General features: G+C 37.6%; 1 protein-coding gene across 2 annotated transcripts in view; it reads left to right on the top strand.

Annotated features, from left to right (window-relative positions):
* Positions 1-1947: 1947 nt before the first annotated feature.
* The window catches only part of gabbr1a (gamma-aminobutyric acid (GABA) B receptor, 1a), a 63600-nt gene continuing 44555 nt past the window's right edge, over positions 1948-20992 (top strand). For both annotated transcript variants that reach the window (XM_082180791.1, XM_082180790.1), the window contains exons 1-7: positions 1948-2231; positions 4309-4395; positions 7943-8007; positions 8133-8271; positions 9196-9381; positions 9513-9530; positions 17141-17301. In XM_082180791.1, the coding sequence (XP_082036917.1) occupies positions 4317-4395; positions 7943-8007; positions 8133-8271; positions 9196-9381; positions 9513-9530; positions 17141-17301 (648 nt within the window). In that variant the 5' untranslated portion in view covers positions 1948-2231; positions 4309-4316. The remainder of the gene's footprint in view (positions 2232-4308; positions 4396-7942; positions 8008-8132; positions 8272-9195; positions 9382-9512; positions 9531-17140; positions 17302-20992) is intronic.

Genomic DNA, 20992 nt, shown 5'->3' with positions numbered 1-20992 from the left:
GCAGAAAATCTGCACTGAGAAGGTTATTTATTGGCATCTATGGTTCCATGTAGAACTTTTAACATCCATGGAACCTTTCCAGTGGAAATACGTTCTTCAAATTGTTCTTCATAAGGAAAAAAGAACTGTTCACTGAGAGATATATTGGGGAACCAAAAATGTTTATTCAATGGTAGCAACTACACTGAACAAAATTATAAATGCAACACTTTTGAGCTGAACTAAAAATTCTAAGATTTGTTATGTACACAAAAGGCCTATTTCTCTCAAATATTGTTCACAAATCTGTTTAAATCTGTGTTAGTGAGCACTTTTCTCCTTTGCCGAGATAATCCATCCACCCCACAGGTGTGGCATATCAAGATGCTGATTAGACAGCATGATTATTGCACAGGTGTGCCTTAGGCTGGCCACAATAAAAGGCCACTCTAAAATGTGCATCTTGATATGCCACACCTGTGGGGTGGATGGATTATCTCGGCAAAGGAGAAGTGCTCACTAACACAGATTTAGACAGATTTGTGAACAATATTTGAGAGAAATAGGCCTTTTGTGTACATAGAAAAGTCTTAGATATTTGAGTTCAGCTCATAAAAAATGGGGGCAAAAACAAAAGTGTTGCGTTTATATTTTTGTTCAGTGTATGTGCAAACTCTCTCTTGGAACGTTTATTTTTAAGAGTGTATTAAGGTCTGTGTGTGTGGTGCTATTTATGTGTTTTATTGATGTGTTATATTATTATGCATTTTGTTCCAGGACGTTTATCATAGAACACATGAGATTATATTAAACAATTTAAAACTTAAGAGAACAATTTTCATAGAACTAAAGTTAAACATTGTCCTATAGTTACTTGGTCATCTAAATAGGTCAATGAAGGCAGAGTTGACATTTTTAAGGTTAGTGGACATTTTTAGTTCATTCATTCATTTAACCTCATTCTGCTAACACTTCATTTTTTACAGTGAAGATCGTCTTGAAAATAGACTCTTTGGAAGGATTCATCTCTTCTCAATTATTAAAGAGCAAAGTATAAATAGACGACTGTGCCCATAATGAATAGCTTAGAGGAACAGAAGACAATTCTGGAGGAAGGGAAAACTAATATAAAATGTATATCTAACTGTATGTGCATATGTGTTTGCACATACATATTCACTCTGCAAAGATTAGTAAACAAAGGGTTTAAACAGTGTTATTGTAAATATTAATGTTGTTTATTTAAATAGAGGCCAAATGTGACTTTGTTAAGAATAAAATTGGGTGCTCAAAATAATGAATGTTTTAATACGTTTTTTAAACTTGATCATAAAGGGATATCACCCAAAAATGAAAATTCTGTCATAATTTACTCACCCTCAAGTTGTTCCAAACCTGTATGAATTTATTTCTTCTTCCATATACTAAGGAAGTCAATGGGGTCAACTGTTTGGTAACCCATATTCTTCAAAAGATCTTCTTTTGTGTTCAGCAGAAGAATGAAACGTACAGGTTTGGAACAACTTGAGGGTGAGTAAATGATGACAGAATTTTCATTTTTGGGTGAACTATCCCTTTAAGAACCATTTTATCTGTGTATATAAATATATGTAAATCAATCATTGGTGAAACTATTGTAATTAATTAATTGACACGTAATCATTCAAATAATATGAAAGAGACAGAAAATACAAAACAGGGTAAATAATTAATTTAAATGTATTTTAATTATCCACATAGCCTAATAACATTATAAAAAAATAAATAAAAAAAAAGGCTATATATATATATGTATAAAAGTATATATAAAATAAAGTAGCCTATATAAAGACCGAGAGAGGAAAAATAATACAAAATAGGTTATAAAAGTACTTTTCAATTATTTGCACAGAAGATGCCTCGTGATGCAAGGATGAAATGACGTACGCTGCGTTCCCCCGTTACGTCACAAGTAAGTGAGATTGAGGAGGGAGTGGGAAAAAAAAGAAGGAAGGAAGGAAGGAGGAAGGATGAGCGCTAGGAAGATAATGTTACTCTATGTAGCCTGTGATTTACACCTCCGATGATCTAATGAAAAGCAATACAGACCCTTCTCTAAAAGCCATAAAGCAATCCGCAAATGTGATGCACAGATTCGCAAGATCAAAGCGACATCGCGCTTAGTGTGGATATTACATTTAAACTCTCATTGAACGGAAATTGTGTTTCTTCTCTTCGGGTCGGTCCTGCTGGAGCTGCACCGGGCCTTTACTGTGAGTAAAACACTTTAACATGATGTCTGCGCTTGTTTGAGTTTCGTTTGGGTTTCGCATGTGTTTTATTTGAAGAAGTGGCTCACGGCTGTTTTATCATGCATATCTGACAGATGTATTTTGTTTAACGAACCGAACTCGAAGTATGCTTGGCACGGGACACAAAACTTCACAAACGGTGCGCTTAAAGGTGTAGTAGACTAACTACAGTACGCTGACGACATTCGCAGCCATGTTAGTATGGAAACTTCAGGGAAGCATCATCCCTCACGACAACATATATTTTTAGACCAGAAAACGTCATATTATACAACACAACATTAGAATAATAAAGCAGCAATGGTGAATCTTTATGGGGACCAGCCGAAAGGACTTGTCCTTGGTGCTGAAAATATTTCCCCTAACCTCTCAGCAAACCCTTAACCGAGCCAATATCACATTCATGACACTGTCTCAGTCTTGTGGAGATGTATTTTTAATGTTTGATATCTGAAATATAAGCTAAAGCTATTAGTGCAATAGTGCAAATTATTGTTCATTGTATAGACTAAAAGTCACAAAGAAGTATAAAAGGGAGATTTAATGTCAAAAAAGAATTAAATATAAAAATATAGCAGAAAGATGATTGAATAGAAGAAGAGTAAATTACTTGAGCATGTGAGGTCAATCATATAAAAAACATTTGAGCATATTTTTTTAGGTTTTGTCAGAAAAAGAAAGAACTTTCTTAATGTAAACAGCTGTTTCAAAACAAGAAAAGATGTCTTGCTTATATATAGTTTGGCAAGATTTGTTTATAATCTTTAAAAAGGAAAATAAGAGGGGCCTAATGAAATTCTTTATTTATCAAATATAAATTCACCAGGAACATCTCTCATTATCTGATGAAGATTTGACATAACAGACGCTCGAACATAGAACAAGACGAAATAATAACTCATAATATTAAAAAACAATAATAAATAATGAATTTATGAACCAATGAAGAAGACTAAATGACTTAAGCATTAAAAAAACACCAACATTTGAGCGTATTTTGAAAGTTTTTGTCAATGAAAAAAAGAAAGAATATTCTTAATATAAATCTAAACAACTGTTTTAACATAAAAAAACAAACCTCCATCCACATCCACTCCATAGAAAACATGACATAAAGTCTTAATTCAATTTTAGCTGTTTAACAGTATATTTAAAAGTGTTAAGTAAAATATGAACTACAGGGTCAATTAGGATAATCAAAAAGCCGAAAACCTATTTGTTCAACGGTGCAATGCAAACCAATCGTTGTTAGTGCGTCCTGTTCGTCCTGTGCGTGTTTGGATTACTATAATCTCCGAACTCTGGATTTTCAAGTGCCGTGCTCCGCTGCCGTACAGAATTAATGAGGTGGAGTGCTGTAGAGACATGTTTAAAGTTTAACTGATCCCTCTGATCCTCACCTCCCTGAATCATCTCCTGTCTCTTTCCTATGGAGTCCCCAAAGCTCTCCCTCTATCTATCTATCTATCTATCTATCTATCTATCTATCTATCTATCTATCTATCTATCTATCTATAGTATCTATCTATCTATCTATAGTATCTATCTAGTTACATTGACCTCTGGGTTGAAGTGTTTTCAATACAGAAGTCAATATTGATGAAAGCACTCTCTATTCAATGCTTTGTCCTCTTGAAATGTCTTTATAAGAAGCTGTGTGTGTGTGTGTGTGTGTGTGTGTGTGTGTTAGACCCGTCTGCTTATGTTTGTGTTGCATGCTGTTGTTTGACCCACCCTGGATGTGCTTTTCCTTTCTAAGAGTGGTTGAGGGAAAGCTCATAAAATCTTTACAGTGTAGGGACGGCAAACTGCCTCCATGTTCCACGAATCCTCCTCCTCCTCCTCCTCCATGACCGTGCGTGGTGTAATTAAATGAGACAGCAGGTTATTATTATGTTCAACACATCTTTATGCCAACAAGATCTTGTCATGCCACGAGCAGTTTTAATTGGGTTGAAATGAGTGTGAATTGTGACCTGCTGAAATCAAGCATATCATTAGTCATCTCTCTTTTTCTCTCTCTCTCATTCTTGTTCAGATGCAGTAATGGAGCAGCTATTATTTCTTGTAATTTTCTACTTGCTTCCTACTCTCATCTCGTCCATACATAATTCAACGACTGAAGGTAATGTGTGTGTGTGTGTGTGTGGACAATGTCTGGTCCGTGCATGTTGAATTTAACACCACAGAATGTCTAAAGTGACCCACCTCTGTTGCTTTGTGAGATTAGAGGGCGTTCTGTTTAGATTCTGGAAACTGCGTTTCATGGATTTCAAACAGCAATCTGCCCTCAGTCCTCGTGGGATCATGTTCTGCCGGAACTATAGATGGAAAAAATGGATTGCAATGTCAGGTCTCCTTTTCATTGCGAAAGAAATATGTAGCCTACACAGTCTTGGTGAATCAAAGCAATTCAGTGTCACGTACAGTTCATCTCATAGGTTTACATCATACCCCTTGCAAGGCCTATATATATAGATTGGAATGTTAGATGGTTGTGATTTGCTTTTGCTGTGATCTCATGTGAGTGACAGGTTGTCCCGCCTTCACGTCGAAAAACACATCATCAAAGAATAGAAGAGTTGTCACTGCAATGAGATGGGGAGTTATTTTGATTAAAGATTATGAGGACACATGAATAAAAAAATAAAAAAATTGTGCATGGATGAAATATTTGTAATAAATACTGCAATATTAAATATAATCAAATATTAAATATAAATAATATAAAAGCAAATAACAAGTATTTTTGCACATTCACCAGAAATACTTCCACGTTTAAATATAAAGAGGACATAAAAATCACTAAGTTTGTATCACTGAGTTTGTCTGTGTTTGCTCGTTCCAGACAGACTATGGCTACATTCAGACTGTCAGTCAAAATCAGATTTTTGTGCATATTCGATTGAAATCTGATCAGATATAGCTAGTGTGAACGGCCAGAAATCACATGAAATGCGTATAATAAATCATTTTCGAGCTACATTCTTATGTGGTACGTAAAATGTAAACGTCAGACGTTGTTATAGGAGACATGCTGAAAGTCGCTGCAGAAACAATATAGCACAGGTACGTCTATAAGATGTTTGCTAAAGATCTGTTAAACTGGAAAGCCTCTGCTGTGTAAAAACATCTGATAATCGTCTTAAAGAACAAATAACTTTTATCATCTGAAAGGCACAATACAAATGTTTTTATTAAGTTAGATAGACATTATATAACAGTTTCAGGTTATGTTCTAGTGTTGGTAACATGTCTCACATTGTCCCACACAAACTTATAATCGTCCACTTATAATCCATAGAAACCAATGCAGATATTCCAGATAACGAAAGAGCAGCATGGACACACAAATCGGATCTGAACAGTTGCGATACACAGTGTGGACATCAATAATTTCAAATCAGATTCTGATCGGATACACTAATATTCGGATTTGGACTGACATAGTCTTTCAGTCTGTGCATTGGGGATTATCAGTGATTCTTTCTGCAGGTTACATAGCTGCGCCATCAAGTCTTTATAAATGAGTGAGTCAATAAATCATAGATTAAAACTATTAGTTTAACAATTCTGATTCATTCAGGAATGAATCAAGCGACTGATGTTATGAGTGAGTCATTGAATCATTCATTCAATTGATTAGTTTTTGTTCCACACCAATTCATTCAGTTCTGTCATGACAACTCTTAGAGAGATTGCCATGGTAATGATAATGGTTATGGCAATGTTAATGTATTTGGGCTTTTCGGAATGGATCTGCTACGCTTAGATGGGGATGATTAGGAGACCATGATGATGGACAGAGGCCACTGGGCAAATTTGGTCAGGATGCCGGGTTACACCCCTAGTCTTTTTCGAAGGACATCCTGGGATTTTTTTATGACCACAGAGAGTCAGGACCTCGGTTTAAAGGCACATTATGGAGTTTCCGTTTTTCTCAAACAGTGACCCCTAGAGTCGCTGTGGAGTACTTGTATTTAAAGGGTTAGTTCACCCAAAAATGAAAATTATGTCATTAATGACTCACCCTCATGTCGTTCCAAGCCCATAAGACCTCCGTTCATCTTCGGAACACAGTTTAAGATATTTTAGATTTAGTCCGAGAGCTTTCTGTCCCTCGCTCCATTGAAAATGTATGTACGGTATACTGTCCATGTCCAGAAAGGTAATAACGACATCATCAAAGTAGTCCATGTGACATCAGTGGGTTAGTTAGAATTTTTTGAAGCATCGAAAATACATTTTGGTCCAAAAATAACAAAAACTACGACTTTATTCAGCATTGTATTCTCTTCCGGGTCTGTTGTCAATCCGCGTTCACGACTCCGCAGTGACGCTGCTGACGTAAGACGCTGCTTAGTTCTTCGTCCGTGTATTCGGGTTCAAATAAATATGGCTGGGCAAAAAAATGCAAGTCTTCCTCTGTGTTGAAATCCTTAGACATGTTTGCGAAGATTGTTTTGTTTACAGCGTGCGTCTCCCTCAGACTGTAAACGAAGCTCGGGCGCACCAGATAACACGTCAGCAGCGTCTTACGTCAGCAGACAGTAACAGACCCGGAAGAGAATACAATGCTGAATAAAGTCGTAGTTTTTGTTATTTTTGGACCAAAACGTATTTTCGATGCTTCAAAAAATTCTAACTAACCCACTGATGTCACATGGACTACTTTGATGATGTCGTTATTACCTTTCTGGACATGGACAGTATACCGTACATACATTTTCAATGGAGGGACAGAAAGCTCTCGGACTAAATCTAAAATATCTTAAACTGTGTTCCGAAGATGAACGGAGGTCTTACGGGCTTGGAACGACATGAGGGTGAGTCATTAATGACATAATTTTCATTTTTGGGTGAACTAACCCTTTAACGTTACTGTCATAAATACCACTCATGCAGAGCCGTCTCTGCACTCTTCCGACCGCGCTTTCTTCATTTTCTTCGTCGACTCTGCCATGATTCACCTCTGAAATGCGTTCTAGTGTCTTCCATAGCGGCTGCTTCATACGTTGTTGATGTATGTGACGTCGTGTCGTAAAGCAAGTCGTGATTCTTGTGAGATTTGGCGGGTCGCCACCTCTCAAACCTGCATTGCTGGTTTTGCCAGCGGTGTCGTCCCCCCCGCTTTGCTATCGGGATGATTCGCCCTACTACGAGTTCGTTTACCATCGAAATGATTTCGAAGCTGTTATATTAAGGTACATGCATGGTGTGCCTTTTAACATCTAATCTGAAGGACGGTGCTTTTTGACAGTATAGTGTCCCCATCACTATACTAGGGCGTTAGGACCTACACAGACCACAGGGTGAGCGCCCCCTGCTGGCCTCACTAACACCTTTTCCAGCAGCAACCTGGTTTTCCCAGGAGGTCTCCCATCCAGGTACTGACCAGACTCAACCCTTCAGTGGGCAACCACAACCAGTTTTGGGTTACATAGTGATATGGCTACTGGCACTTTTTTAAGTGCTAAACATCTTAAATATTACCCAAAGGGTGTGAGAACTGTATTTTGAAAGACACAGTACCATTAAAATCCTTATAAGCCAACAGTGCATTGCAGTTTTGCAAGGGGACACAAATCTAATATATCAGATGTAAATTTACCAGGAACATGTCATTCTCTCTGTTCGTTTCATCCTCCCCCATCTCTCTTACTCTCTTTCAGGATGTGCAATCATTCGTCCCCCCAGAGACGGAGGGATACGCTACAGAGGACTGACTCAGGAACAGGTAAAAGTCTATGGCAGCACATTAAACTGGCAGCCATAAACATCAATGTCAGTCCTGATGGGACTTTGAACCTTAGCAACATCTAATTCAATCTACAAAACGTCTCTCTTTCTTTCTCTCTGTAGATCCGCAGTGTGCAGATCTTGCCAGTAGACTATGAGATAGAATATATCTGTAGAGGAAGCAGAATTATTGTGGGGCCCAAGGTCCGAAAATGCCTCCCAGATGGCACCTGGACTGACATGAATCATCTCAGCAGATGCTGTAAGTGCCCTTGCTGTCCTATTCTATTGATTAATATCTATATTTATTACACAGCTCTCTGAAATACTCGGTCAATAATAGCATTCTGAGGTCAAAAGCTTTTGTATAATGAACTAAACTCTATAATTGACCAATTTCTCTTGCATTATTTCTCGTATTGCTCCAAAGTCTCTTTCTTGTCACATAATAAAATCAATGCAAATCAGTATGTCCATTTGTTAATTTATTTAGTAAGTATACATGTAGGATACTAATGGTTTTCTAATTTAATATGTGTAAAATGTAATTTATTACTTTGAAAGAAAAAAAAGAATTTTCACCAGCCATAATGATCCTTCAAAAATCATTCTATATGCTGATTTGATGCTAAATATTTCAAAATGTCTTCCTCTTTCAATGTTGAAAAAGATTTTACTGCTTAGTATTTTTGTGGAAACCATGACACACTGCCATTCAAAAGTTTGAGGTAAGTAAGAAAAAAAAAAGAAACACTTTTATTCGCATTAAATGTGACATGTTAGAAGTCATTTATAATGTTACAAAAGATTTATATTTCAAATAAATGCCATTTTTATTTTTATTTTCTATTCATACCAAGAATCCTGAAAAAAATTATGATTTCCACAAAAATATTAAGCAGTCAAAGCTGTTTTCAACATTTATGATAAGTAAGTACCATTATTAAAAATGTAGAACCAATATCAATTGAGCACCAAATCAGTATATTAGAATAATTTCTATGATATGTTATTCACTTAAAACAACTATACAATAAAACAAATAGTATTTTATTTAAATGTACCGGTAATTGTCAATGTGTTGTTGTGGTAGTGGCATAACACTTTAAAGCTGTGTAATTTCAAGGTAATACAAATGTGCTGAAACGATGTCAGCATGTGCTAAAAGTGTTGCTAAAATTCTCAGTATTGGTTTGCCCGCGTTCCTGGATGTCTCTGGAGAACGGGAGGGCGACGCTGCAGCCCTCTGGACAACCAGTAGAGGGCACAGTTCTTCATTACAGCTGTCATGCTGGCTTCCTATTGGACGGTTTCAATATCTCTCACTGTACCAAACTGGGCAAATGGGACTCACCTAAACCACTCTGTGTCTGTGAGTATAGATATATGATTTGAGTTAACTGTCAATTACACAAACTCAAATGTATGTGTTTTATTAATATGAATGATCTGTTTAACTCAATGTGGCTCTTGTTTTCCCCCCATGTATTTGTGCATCATCAGATGACAGTAACTATACAGGTAAGACACAATATTATATTTTTTCATTTCTTATATCTGAGGTCACTTTTCCAAAGACAATATATGTATATATGTATATGTATATGTATATATATATATATATATATATATACACACACACACACACAGTATACACAGTATCTCACAAAAGTGAGTACACCCTTCACATTTCAGCAAACATTTTAGTAAATCTTCTCAAGGGACAATACTATAGAAATGAAAGTTGGAAAGTTTAGAGTAGTCAATGTGCTGCTTGTACAGCAGTATATATTTACTGTCCTCTCCTCTGAAAATAACTCAACATATTGTCAAAATATCTGGCAACAAAAGTGAGTACACCCTAAGTGATAATAACTATACGTTGTTTAACCATGCAAAGCCACGTCCTATTCATCATTTTCATGTTTTTGTCTGCTTGACAGACCATAGAAATTTGTGTATCTTGTATTAGAGCAGTTCAAATTTGTGCTTTGAGTACAATTCTCTCATACTGACCACTGGATGTTCAACATGGCACCTCATGGCAAAGAACTCTCTAGGATTTGAGAATTAGAATTGTTGCTCTCCACAAAGATGGCCTAGGCTATAAGAAGATTGGTAACACCCTGAAACTGAGTTACAGTGCAGGCCAGGGTCATACAGAGGTTTTACAAGACGGGTTCCACTCTGAACAGACCTCGCAAGGGTCAATCAAAGAAGTTGAGTCCTCGTGCTGTGCGTCAGGTGCAGAAGCTGGCTTCAAAAAACAGACGCATGATTCCTGCCAGCATTGCTTCAGAGGTTTCAGAAGCGCCAGGTCAGCTTGTCAGTGCTCAGACCATACGCCGCACACTGCAACAAGTCGGTTTGCATGGCCGTCGTACCAGAAGGAAGCCTCTTCTGAAGCTGGCTCACAAGAAAGCCCGCAAACAGTTTGCTGAAAGCAACCTGTCCAAGAGCATGAATCACTGGAACCATGTCCTGTGGCATGATGAGACTAAGATAAACTTTTTTGGCTCAGATGGTGTCCAGCATATGTGGCGACGCCCTGGTAAGGAGTTGTGTCTTGCCTACAGTCGAGCATGGTGGTGGTAGCATCATGGTCTGGGGCTGCATGAGTGCTGGTGGTACTGGGGAGCTGCGCTTCATTGAGGGAAACATGGATTCCAACATGTACTGTGACATTCTGAAGCAGAACATGATGCCCTCCCTTCAGAAACTGGGCCGAACGGCATGATAACGACCCCAAACACACTGCCAAGATGACAACTGCCTTGCTGAGGAAGCTGAAGGTGATGGAGTGGCCAAGTATTTCTCCAGACCTGAACCCTATTGAGCACCTGTGGGGCGTCCTCAAGCGGAAGGTGGAGAAGTGCCATGTGTCTAACATCCAGCAGCTCCGTGATGTCATTATGGAGGAGTGGAAGAGGATCCCAGCAACAACCTGTGCAGCTCTGGTGATCTCCGTGCCCAGGAGGATTAAGGCAGTGCTAGATAACAATGGTGCTCACACAAAATATTGACACTTTGAACACAGTTTTGACATGTCCGCTTAGGGTGTACTCACTTTTGTTGCCAGCTATTTTGACATTAATGGCTGTGTTGAGTTATTTTCAGAGGACAATGTATACTGCTATACAAGCAGCGCATTGACTACTCTAAAATATATCCAACTTTAATTTCTATAGTATTGTCCCTTGAGAAGATATACTAAAATGTTTGCTGAAATGCGAGGGGTGTACTCCCTTTTGTGAGATACTGTATATATATAAATCCAAATTGCAGACCTCAATTCTCATTGAGTGAAAATCTAAATTGTAATGCTTTATTCACCCACAAGAGGGCTGTATTTTACCATCAGTCGTGTGAAATCCACAATGCATCATAATAATCTCCATTATTATACTGCTATTTGTGTATATGTGTAAAAAACATGCTTTGCTTTATAAATGTATCTAGTTTTACAATCCAGAAAATTTTTGTTTCTATGATTATGGCTACATAAAATATTTTACGAGAGAACTGTTGTTTTATGTGGATGTACTTTATGATCCTATTTATTTATCATTTGATCAACAACAAGATTTTCAGATAAAAATCATATGAATATATGTGAAAGTGATCACCATTTCTTTCTTTTTCTTTTTTTTAATACCATTTTTAAATGCCTCTGGATCTTCACTAGTTCTTTTGAACTGGTTATACAGTATAACAAAGAGAGTTTTAACCCTCTGGTGCTCTTTGGTCACGTTTGGCTGAAAATTTTACTTTTTATTTATTTATTATTGTTTACTTCGTCGGATTGACACTTGGTGCCTTTTGTGGCACTTGCTATGTGAACACACACACAATTGTGGACTTGATTCGAAAAGGTAAAATGGTCCTAAAAAGTAATCACACACAGAGTCGCACTCAAAAATTACCGTCCTAGAAATGAATGGGGGGCGACGGGGGCTTTTTTGGGGAACAATCTACCAATCAGCCATGATGCAGGAAAAAAAGCACACAGCAGTGAAGGGGTTAATAAAAAAAAAGAAAAGAAAATCAAATTGTATGGATTAATTAATTAATTATATTGTATTGTAAAATTCGTCAAAAGAGATCTGCACTTAGGGCAAAGGCTCTCCAACTGTTCATTTATTATGGGCCACAAAAAGACGGGCAAAAAGGTGCTATAAAGTGCAAAGTGTAAAATGTTTTCGAGTTCTACGCTTCATCAGGCCATGTAATTGCAGATACACACCTGCGTCCATTTAAAGTGCACATTATTATTTGTGTGGTAAATTGTGTGAGCTTATTTCGTCCATTTGATTGAAAGACCTGAAAAAAACCCATACATTTACATAGACCCCTTCCTCGAAGAAATCAGGACAGAAGTGGTTGACAGTGGACAAAAGAGATGGATTACAACACCAGGTGTAAACGGGAATGTTTCTTCCTCATCTACTTCTGATCCGATTGACCAAAAGCCATCTTAATACCAAGTGTAAACAGGGCATTTGATTGGTCAAAAATCTGTGTAGTCCAGGATGTCATCAATATTATTTCTCTTTTCCCAGGAGAGAAAAAGTGTACATTTTAGATAAATCTATATCTGTATATATCTAAACACTAGCATATACGGTGGATGACTTTAAAGATAACACACATGATCTAAAAGATACAAATTCATTTTGACAACATAGGGTCTTGAAAAAGACAAATATTTGATGTATATATGACAAACATTCTATTTGTATGAGGTCATATAAGTTTCATGCATAATAATAATAATGAAGAATATGCAAAATGCTGTTTAAAATAATTTTAGATGCTTATAGAATGTAGTAGTAGGACTTCGTCAACTACCAGACTATAGAATCTCATTATAATTCTTCAGGCTGCCAGAATCTCTCAGCATTAATACAAGTGCCCCTGCAAGCAAGACTGTAGCACCCTCTCATTCATCCATCCCTCCCTTTAATTGCCTTCCATTCCTCTCAATCCCTCTGTCCACTCTTTCATTTCCCCTTGTTTCTTTCAGCTCTGCTGAGTTAGACTATCAAGCCACACAAATGCGCTCTCTCTCTCTCTCTCTCTCTCTCTCTCTCTCTCTCTCCTCCCTCTGTAAACTCACAGCGAGAGATCACCGCCTACTTAGTGCACTCTCAGCAGGCTGAAGATTAACACTTGGTCAGTGTGTAGATATGTGTGTATTTCTGCCCTGTGTCTATATGAATGTATATGAGGTTAGGTGTGTATCTCAGCAAAGTGTGTGTGCATAAATTCAAGCCTGCGTATGTGTATGGGGTGGTGATTACATAGCTCTTACTGTGCTTGTTGAAGGATAATTCAGCATAAAGGTGACCTTTTGTTTGCCAGCCCTCTATAAACTCGCATACCTACAGACTAAACACGTAATACGCATGTGCACGCCGTCAGTGTTTTCACAGGTTTGCGTTTTTAAAGCTTGTGCAGAGATAAAAAAATTTTTTATATATGTTATATTTAATAATATACATATATATTTATTTAATTTAAAAAAACATAATTTTTCTTCAAGGCTTGCACCTAAGTTAATAACTAATGGTCTTTGCAACAGAAGTGAATCGATCAAAACTAACTTTAGCTGGACAAAAACTTTATTCTAAACTTTAATTTCCTATTATCACTGTAAAGCTGCTTTGAAACAGTCCATATTGTTAAAAGCGCTATATAAATGAAGGTGATTATAAACCCCTCTATAAGACGCTATGAACAAGAACATAAAATATCATTCTGTTTTGTAAACATATTTAGTAGTGCTGGGAAACGATTAATCGCATCCAAAATAAACGTTTGTGTTTACATAATATATGTGTGTGTACTGTGTATAATTATTTTGTATAAATACATGTATATATTTAAGAAATAGTTGCATGTATATACTGTTTATATATTTATACATTTTTCTTAAATATATACATGCATGTGTGTGTATTTATATATACAAAATAATTATACACAGTACACACACACACACATGTAAACTTTGTGTAAACATGTAAACAAAATTTTTGGGATATTTAATTTAATTTTATCAATCAATAAATTCCTCTTGAAACAAACTTTGTTGTATTATTTTAATTTAATACTGTGAAGCTGCTTTGATACAATTTGTATTGTGAAAAGCGCTATACAAATAAACTTGACTTGACTTGACTTAAACACAAACTTGTATTTATTTTTTATTATATAGATCGTGATTAATCATTGCACAGCACTAATATTTAGTTATAACATAAACTAAAGGGTAATTATATATCCTCACAGGTGGCTCCTCCGGCCTTTCTTTTATTAAATAACAACTAAAGATCAGGGATGAATAATTAATGACTGACATATGGAGAGAGCAGATTCAAAGGGAGCTCCAAATGTCACCGGATATATCTGGTCCTGAAGTTCACAGTGGTTCATGTCATCAATTTCAGCTCTACTCTGTTGTTTTTAGAGTATTTAAAGTGAATAGAGGAATGCAGAGGACTGTGGGAGCAACAAAAGTGACATACATGCTGTATAAGGTGTTATTATGGGCAAGTATGCAAATGCACTATTTGAGAGGACAGCCATTTGTATTGGTGTCCGAAAACCATGGTGGACGTTATTGAGTGCACTCATTCTATCCCACATTGCACTGCAATAAGGAGTGCACAACCGATGTACGCTCAACGGCTGTCTGAATTCGCTTACTGGTTTTCATTCACCTCTTCAAGTGAACCGTATTGGTGGACTAACGTAGGGAATAGTGATTGAGGGTTTAGGAGGCGATTTCGGATTCAGCCCAGCTTTATTTACACTGTTGTTATTAGGTTTAGTAAATTGCTGTTTTGTGACATCTGGAGTTCAATTTCTACTCAATATGACACATTCATACTGTGAATGATCCAATGAATGTTATCATTGTTGTGTAGGCCTATTGTGTACTGTGTATCAAGTATTGAGGTCTCTGTGTTTTTCGGTGATACCAGATTACTTATTATGTAGATATTTTGTCTACACATAGGCCTATCTATTGTATTATTCACTTAGATGTTTGCACTTTAAAAGCATGGCTTAAAGGGATAGTTCACTTTGAAATTAATTTTTGGTATGTTTTAGCTTACCTCAAGGGCATCCAAGATGTAGGTGTCTTTTTTTCCGCAGTAGTTTCAATTTTGATATTTTTAGGTCAAACCGTTCTTGTCTGTCAGTCATATAATGCAGGTCTATGGTCATTATCTCAAAGAGCATGCACAGAGTCCAAATTAAAACAATTCCCCATCGTCCAAATTAAACAATTCCCCATCGTAAGTACACATTGATGGCCTAAGACACGAAACGAGCGGTTTGTGTGAGAAAACGAACAGTATTTATATCGTTTTTACCACTTATACACAGCCATGTCGAAGTGATCTGATCTGACGTGTACGCAGACTGGTGCATAGATATATACAAAGCTAAAAACATACCAAAAATTAATTTTAAAGTGAACTATCCCTTTAATTCAGTGTTATGGTGTTTGAGTAAAATGTACTTGAGACAGAGTATTGCAAAGTGAACTAAGTAGAATGTACCTGGCCAAGTTAAAGTTACTTATTTTCTTGGTTAATTTGACTTAACTTAGTTGAGTACATTTTTACTTAATTCCATATGTGAAATTTATTTAAAAATATGTGTGCAAAAACTTTCAAAAAAATTTGTTTAGAAAGAGTGATCGTTTTGGCCATGTTTTTTTGATCATCGTTGTAACATATTGGGAAGCCATAATGTGTATCCATCGACAGAAACATACATTAGCGGAACTCTGTCTGTTTTACGCGATGGATGGATGCATGGATAGATAGATAGATAGATAGATAGATAGATAGATAGATAGATAGATAGATAGATAGATAGATAGATAGATAGATAGATAGATATAATGAGAAAGATAGACAGAGATAGATGGATGGATGAACGGATAGAAAAAAGAAAGAAAGAAAGATTTACATAGATAGATAGATCAACTGTATGACTTTTGATTCTGATTCAGAAGAGAGCGTTTACTTTAACCCCGCCCCCTCTGCTATACACCACTACAGTTCGTCTGTCAGTGGTTTAGTAACAGTTCTCTGCTGTCAGCTCTGAGTGCGGATCTCTGTGCGTTTGGTGGTCAGTCTTTCCCCCTCTCCTGTCGGCGGATTAAAGGATTATGCCGCAGCACAATTGCTATTTTTTTCTATATTTTGATCAGATGCCGGGATAATATGCTTGACAGCTTAAAACTTAATCAAGTTTTGTGAGAGGCGCGGTAAATAAAGCAACGCTAGAGGATTTGGGGAGCGCGTAATGTCGCTCAACGCCACCTGTTTTTCTCTCCTGTCGTGAACCATGAGCATTGCTGTACTACAAACACACCGTCTGTGACTGTGAAAGGGAAAGAGACAGTAACTGCCCGATGGCGCATTTGTTTGTGCCCAACAATGAAAGCGTGATTTCTGTAGTTTGTGCTTTTACATGTTTGGAGAGTTGGTTTATGTTGGAGCGCTTTCTGTGACAGGACATCAGTGAATTGGTGTCGGAGTCTAAACTACGGAGAAGATTCTTAAAGATTAAAAACAAAAAGTCTCGGAAGACTTTAAAATATTCTGAAGGGTCTGGAGATTCTAAAAGATTCTGAAGCAAGAGTCTGAAGATTCCAAAGAGTCTAAAGATTCTGAAAGATTTTAAACGTGCGCAAGAAGACTAAACTCCAAGAACGCGTTTCAAGAGGCGTTCAATAAATGACTGACACCAACGATGAAAATATATTACTAATGTAAACATATCAACCCCAACTAGTATATCCAGCAATTTTATGTTTTGACAAGGATTAACACATGCGTGTCTAAATATTACTTTGCGCTTAAAGTGTTCAGTGCTGCTGTTTTTGCGCTTTCCACACACGGATCTGTTACTTTAAACTGGACACATCGCACGTGCTGACACTTTCGGCTTCGGACCCGAAGGCACAATTTAAGTTCAAAACGTATAAATATCGAATTGGATATTGATGGCATCCACGGAGGGGATCAGGACCTTGGGGAGAGTTTGGAGAAGCTTGGCTCTCCTTTACGCACTGCTAATCTTTCTCCCCTGGCCGTGTGCGGTTGCAGGCAAGAAGAAACTGTACATCGGAGCTCTGTTTCCCATGAGTGGAGGATGGCCCGGTGGTCAAGCGTGTCTCCCCGCAGCGCAGATGGCTTTAGACCTCGTGAACAACCGGAGCGACATTCTGCCGGACTACGAGCTGGAGCTCATTCATTACGATAGCATGGTAAGAACTGGTCAAAACTTTACATTTACAATGTCCATATAACATATATGTTTTCCTGATATTTAAATATATTTAAATATTAAGTAGCCTATATGTTGTTCCATAGTTTTGCTCAACATTTAATCATATAATTGCATTCAAAATTGCAGTTGTCATGAGTTTCTCATAGTTTGAAATAATCAGCATATATATATATATATAATTCATATATGTAATTAATATATCATTTTAAAAGATTGTTTTTTGTTGTTGTTGTTTTTTTGCAAATGGGTTTTGCTTTTAGATATAATTAATTTAAATTGACCTATCCCAGCATATGATTGGTAGATGTTTTGGTTTTGCATGACAATGAAATTGGCTTTACCACCATACACTTGCGAACATATTATACAATAGCATAAAAGTAAGTTACTGAATACTTTCAGGAATATTCTAATATATTTCATGTCAAAATTTGATAAAGTCCTTATACTTCCAATCTCCTAATTTCCCAGTGTCATTTTAGCTAGTTTAATTGCATTTGATTTGAAATAGTGTTTTTCAACCATGTACAATGAATTAATATTTTTTCAAGGGTTTTTGCTAAGTACTTTAGGAACTAGAAACATCATTGCCCTGAGTGTGTTAATGTATTCAAATATTTCATGTTCAAGAACTGAAACATAGATAAGTACCAGATGTTAATTTAAGATGGCATGAAATGATCAGTGTTTAGCAGGTGCTTCGTTAATATTGTGGCACTGATTGTATCTTGAGATTCAGGAGTTGGTATCGAATTGACATTGCAGTTGTTGGTACATTAATATTTCACAACTCGCTGCACTTGGCTGTTATCAACAGCCTGTAAGGCTTCAGCTGCATCAAGTAATTTGGCTTCCTAAAAATACTCCCAAATTCATGCACCAAGAACGCTTATGTATGCCTTTAGCATTGCAGAGTTTTCAAAAAGAACACCCCCAAAATTGTATTCCTTGGTGCATTTTGTTTATTTATTTTTGAATATGATTTTTTTGTGCAATATGCATTAAAAGAAAATTTTTCTGACTTTTGTCAAAAGTTGGTTTCAGTTCTGTCAGCATCTGAAAGTGCATTTAAATATGTCAGCAGTGTTGGTTTGATAGCTAAAATGTCTGATAGTAAATATGTGCAAGAGTGATGTATCTCATATCACTGCCAATGAATACGCAGCACATTTTTTAGAAGTTCAAAGCGGGTTTTTAGTTTAGTTTTCTCAGAGTGGTTCTGAACACCCCATAGGTGAGGAAACGGTTAAAGAGTGTTCTAACTGGACAGAGATGTGTTGTACCATGGTTGTGATTGGTGAACCACACTCTGCATTGCAATCGCACTCAATATAGAGGAAAAAATCAGGGAGAGGAGGGTTGGCATGGCAACAGCCACCAGTGAAACCACAGTTCAAACAAACTTGCATCCCTGTAGATCTCGGAAGGATAAGGAGGTTCTTCTAGAGAGTCTTGTGTGTCTGCAGTACCTGTCTGACCGCTCACAAATGAGAGGTTCTTACAGATGAATCATAACATTCTGTAAGGTTTCAAGATAGTCATCATCTTCCCAGTTAGTTCACTAAACCTCCTACTGGCTTAAGAATCCGCATCCACCTGCGATTCTTGAGTCGAATTTGACCCACATTGAAAAGCATTAAAAACTCTTAGGAATTAATGATTGGGATACAATGGGTAGTATTAAAGAATAAAAAAAAAATATATATATTCATTGAGTTACACATTTTGTGTGGAAAAGAGATAATTGCATTTTAAGGGCCATTTACACAACACCTTTTTTAACAAAAAAAACAATAACCGACCTCTGTTTTGGCCGTTCATTTACACAATGCGTTTTGGAGTCCTGAAAATGCTAACTTTTGAAAACGGGTTCTAAAGTGCAAAGTTTTGAAAACAATACCGTTATCATCTCTGTTTAAACTACCAAACGTGAATTTGTGAAAACAGTGACGTTGTGCATATTATGTGTTCAGTCTACAGTATAGGCGCGTAGTGTTTCTTTACAAAGTGACATCGCCACATACAGCGGTTTTAGTCATTTTCGCAGATCCATTTCAATGGGTATCGTTTTGATAACGTTGTTGTCTCCACGTGAAAAAGGAAATTGTTTTTCATTTTTTGGAACATATTTGTTGTGTAAATGTACACTTAAAGGTGCAGTAAGGCCCTGTGTCCACCAAAGCGCTTTTTCACGCGGCTGGTGTATTTTTCCAGTTGTTTTCAATGGGAGCGCTGCGTTTTTAAAACGGCAAGAGCGTAACGAGGTGCTGAGCTTGCGCTTCGCCGCTTTTTACCAGTCGCTGAGAGTTGAAGAATGTTCAACTTTGGGTAAAACGCAGCTCTCATGACTGTCACTTTTTACCCAGCTGTCCAGCCACAGTAGAGGAGGGGCAGGACATCTGTCATCTGACATGATGTTACAACCGTCACATTCTGCTTGTTCAACGTCAACAGATGACGACAAGAAGCATAATAACGGAACAAAATTATTTAAAACAAGAGCCAGAGCAAATACGTTACTGTGTATCAACATTTTTATATAGAAACAACACAGAAACAAACTATCTGTGAAATGAGATACTATTAACAGTTCCGCGGATATTCCATATCATAGCAAGCAAAGCGTCTCAACAAAAAAACTAAATGCTGCGCTGCCAAAACGCTCTCAAGCGCCCACAGCTAGGCGTTTTCAGCAGAGTGCCTTGCGTTTTCAGCTGGCTAAAAACGCTTTGGTGGACACTCGGCCTAAGTGATTTCTGAGAAACGCTTCTGAAAAAGTGGATTTTAACACGCTTAGCCAATCTGCAGTAGGGGGCGTGTCCACTCATGATGGGGTAGGAGAGAGAGTGAGCCAATCAGCAGTAGGGGGCGTGTCCACTCATGATGGTGAGGAGAGAAAGTGAGCTAATCACCAATAGGGGACATGTCCACTCATGATGGGAGAGGAGACAGAGTGAGCCAATCAGTAGTAGGGGGTGTGTCCACTCATGATGGGGAGGGTAGAGAGTGAGCCAATCAGCAGTAGGGGGCGTGTCCACTCATGATGGGGAGGAGAGAGAGTGAGCCAATCAGCAGTAGGGGGCGTGTCCACTCATGATGGGGGAGGAGAGAGAGTGAGCAAATCAGCAGTAGGGGGCGTGTCCACTCATGATGGGGGAGGATAGAGAGAGAGCCAATCAACAGTAGGGGGCGTGTCCACTCATGATGGGGGAGGAGCGAGAGTGAGCCAATCAGCAGTAGGGGGCATGCCCACTTATGATGGTGAGGAGAGAGTGTGAGCCAATCAGCACTAGGGGGCGTGTCCACTCATGATGGGGGAGGAGAGAGAGTGAGCAAGAGGGAGATTTGAAGAAAGACTGTAGAAAGAGAGATGGCTGAGAGACATTACAAAAGAGAAAAGGTCAGACGAATATCCATGGAAAAAGAAGGGTTATGATCAGGCAAGAGCTTTAGGACCCGCGTTAATATTAGAAAAGCTTTCCAGCGCTGGAGAGACCGAAGCAGGAAGGCCTGAAAATGGATGCAGAGGTTGAGTTGTTTATGATCTATAGTTGTGTAGCAATGCCATGTTTCACAGAGTTTCAAGATATGCTGTTGTTGTAATGTTAGCTATTGGGACAGGATAGTTTTGAGTGTCATTGTTTGTCTGGAGCTGCTGTGCTGCTGGT

Source organism: Leuciscus leuciscus (assembly GCF_965113295.1).
Source record: "Leuciscus leuciscus genome assembly, chromosome: 9".
Taxonomy (NCBI): domain Eukaryota; kingdom Metazoa; phylum Chordata; class Actinopteri; order Cypriniformes; family Leuciscidae; genus Leuciscus; species Leuciscus leuciscus.
This window is presented reverse-complemented; position numbering and strand designations above follow the sequence as displayed.